The sequence below is a fragment of the Ostrinia furnacalis genome, unplaced genomic scaffold, assembly GCF_004193835.3.
Source record: "Ostrinia furnacalis isolate ACB-3 unplaced genomic scaffold, ASM419383v2 OfSCF0398, whole genome shotgun sequence".
Classification (NCBI taxonomy): domain Eukaryota; kingdom Metazoa; phylum Arthropoda; class Insecta; order Lepidoptera; family Crambidae; genus Ostrinia; species Ostrinia furnacalis.
Window position 1 is genome coordinate 386811 of NW_021130637.1, and position 2346 is coordinate 389156.

Genomic DNA, 2346 nt, shown 5'->3' on the forward strand with positions numbered 1-2346 from the left:
GCAAAGCTGCGAGTAAATTGTTGCTATGAAACTTTTTAGGCGCAAACTATTCGTGACTACATCTCTTTTAATTTACTGTGAAATGGCTCCAAATACATTGATATCATAAATAAAATAGCTCTATAACACTCTAATGAAGATATGAATAAAAAGCATCTTTCTTTTATCCGTGTGGGGATCTGTCTCTACTATCATGAGGTAATGAATACATATTTCTTTCCTTTTACGCAAACTATCCTCCGGATGAGGTAATGAATACATATTTCTTTTCTTTTACGCAAACTATCCTCCGGGTAGGTTGTCTGGATGAGATCTCTTTTATAGTGATATCAGACCGCGTAAATTGTGCACTCTATACAGGGTGTTAGGTAAATGGGTATATGAGCCGACACTAACCCATGTTAACATGGGCATATAAATGGTATGGTAAACTATAATTTATGACGATCTGTGACAAACTAAAAATCACATGGGTGAAGCCACAGGCATAAGCTAGTAAAAGCATGAAATTGATCCCTATTTTGGAATTTTAAGAAATCAAACAAAATATGGTTACACAAGATACTTTATTGTAAGCCTGTGTACATTTTCATTAAACTTAGCCTAGAGAATGTGTCACAGTCTACTTGAGTGGGATAAACCTGGAGCTGTGGGTGGCACCGATACCGGGCCGACCGTGCTTGACGGGCTTGTACGTGACGGAGAACTCTCCCAAGTAATGACCGATCATCTCAGGCTTGATTTCAACCTGGAAGGAGAAATACATACATTTTTAATATTATGTTTACAAGTCATTAGTCTGCATTGATCTAGAAACAATTTATTAAGTAATTACAGTTTGCACAGATATTAATCTACAAAATCGACATCTATAAAACTACCACCATCACATTTGTTTTTAATTTAAAAATTTCTCCACATAATTAAATAATGTCAGGTAATTTGCCAAGGGGGCAGCAATTCTGGAAGTGTTATTCATGTAATTTTGCATATTTATAATCATAATTTTAATTTCATAAGGCTAAAGATTTTGACAAAGGCATCACAGATCATGAACTTATGGCTTTGGCTAAAAACTAGTAATCAATTAATTGCAGTTGTAAAAACAATTCTAATAACCCATTTACATAAAATTCCTCTATAGCATAATGATTGTATCTAGTTTACATCTCAAATTCTATAAATTCATGAAAATCTTTGCAACCCATGAATGAACAGATGGTATTTAAAATGGTAATAAAAATGGCATGATGTTTTGAGTAATCCAAATTAAGCTTATCTTTGAAATATTATTAATTGAAATAGTCATTCATATCTTTTTAACATTTAATCTTTTTGTTCATTCATGGTAAATTGCAATAATAAAGAATGTAGAGAGTCAGTCACAGGTTGAATGTATTTAGAAGATGAACTATTTACCTGGTTGAAAGTTTTCCCGTTGTAGATACCGACAATGGAGCCAACCATTTCGGGGACAATGATCATGTTGCGCAGGTGGGTCTTGACGATCTCGGGCTTCTCATTTGGGGGAGCCTCCTTCTTCGCGCGGCGCAGCTTCTTTACGAGAGCCATTGGCTTGCGTTTCAAACCGCGCGCGAACCGCCGGCGGGCGCGAGCGTGCATCAACTCCATGAGTTGTTCACTGGAAGTACACCATGAAGTAAATTAAACCGAACAATATAACCTAACTTGGTCAATCATAACCTTAAAAGATACTTCGAAATGTCCAAAACACAAAAGATACGCTCAACACTTACTTGGGCATATCCAGAAGCTGATCAAGATCAACTCCTCGGAAGGTAAACTTCCTGAAGGTACGCTTCTTCTTGAGAGTTTCCTCGACCTGCAAAACGTAAACATTGCACGTCACTTATCACGAAATAACACCACGAAAAGATCATGAAATTTAACTAAAACGATTCACTGGTCTTGAATATTTATTTCACTGAAAGATTATTCCCGTAAATAACGATAGAAAACCCGAAAATATTTTACAAACCTCTGCCATGTTTCCGATTTGTTTGACAGATCCGACAAAAAGAAAGATGGTTCACTCCATATCTGTGGTTCACTCAAAGTGAAAATGACAATTCACTTGTCAAATTAGTGATGGGACTAAATCAAGCAGTTAATTGAAACATTCAATATAAAATAAAATTGCTACAAAGAGCAAATATAAAACTGGAGTTTCCAACGCATTACAATATTACTAACGAGCGCATCCGAAGTAAAAAAAAATAATAATCGCCCCCCTGCTTCATAGTCCAGTAGAATTAGCTTTTAAATCGGAAATAATTCCTACAAAAGATTTTATTGTTTTAATGGCTTCATTGGTTGCCCATTAAG

General features: G+C 35.6%; 1 protein-coding gene across 1 annotated transcript; it reads right to left on the reverse strand.

Annotated features, from left to right (window-relative positions):
- Positions 1 to 549: 549 nt before the first annotated feature.
- Positions 550 to 2067, reverse strand: RpS15 (ribosomal protein S15). Its single transcript, XM_028319575.1, has 4 exons — positions 2000 to 2067; positions 1758 to 1843; positions 1420 to 1642; positions 550 to 748 (listed from the first exon to the last, which is right to left on the reverse strand). The coding sequence occupies exons 1-4, from the start codon at positions 2006 to 2008 to the stop codon at positions 623 to 625; spliced, it is 444 nt and encodes a 147-aa protein (XP_028175376.1). The 5' UTR covers positions 2009 to 2067; the 3' UTR covers positions 550 to 622.
- Between the last annotated feature and the right edge of the window lie 279 nt (positions 2068 to 2346).

Coding starts and splice junctions, on each gene's coding strand:
- RpS15 (XM_028319575.1), bottom strand. Junction 1,643..1,757: donor CAGCTTCTGGATATGCCCAA/GTAAGTGTTGAG, acceptor GTGTACTTCCAG/TGAACAACTCATGGAGTTGA. Junction 749..1,419: donor ACGGGAAAACTTTCAACCAG/GTAAATAGTTCA, acceptor TTCTCCTTCCAG/GTTGAAATCAAGCCTGAGAT.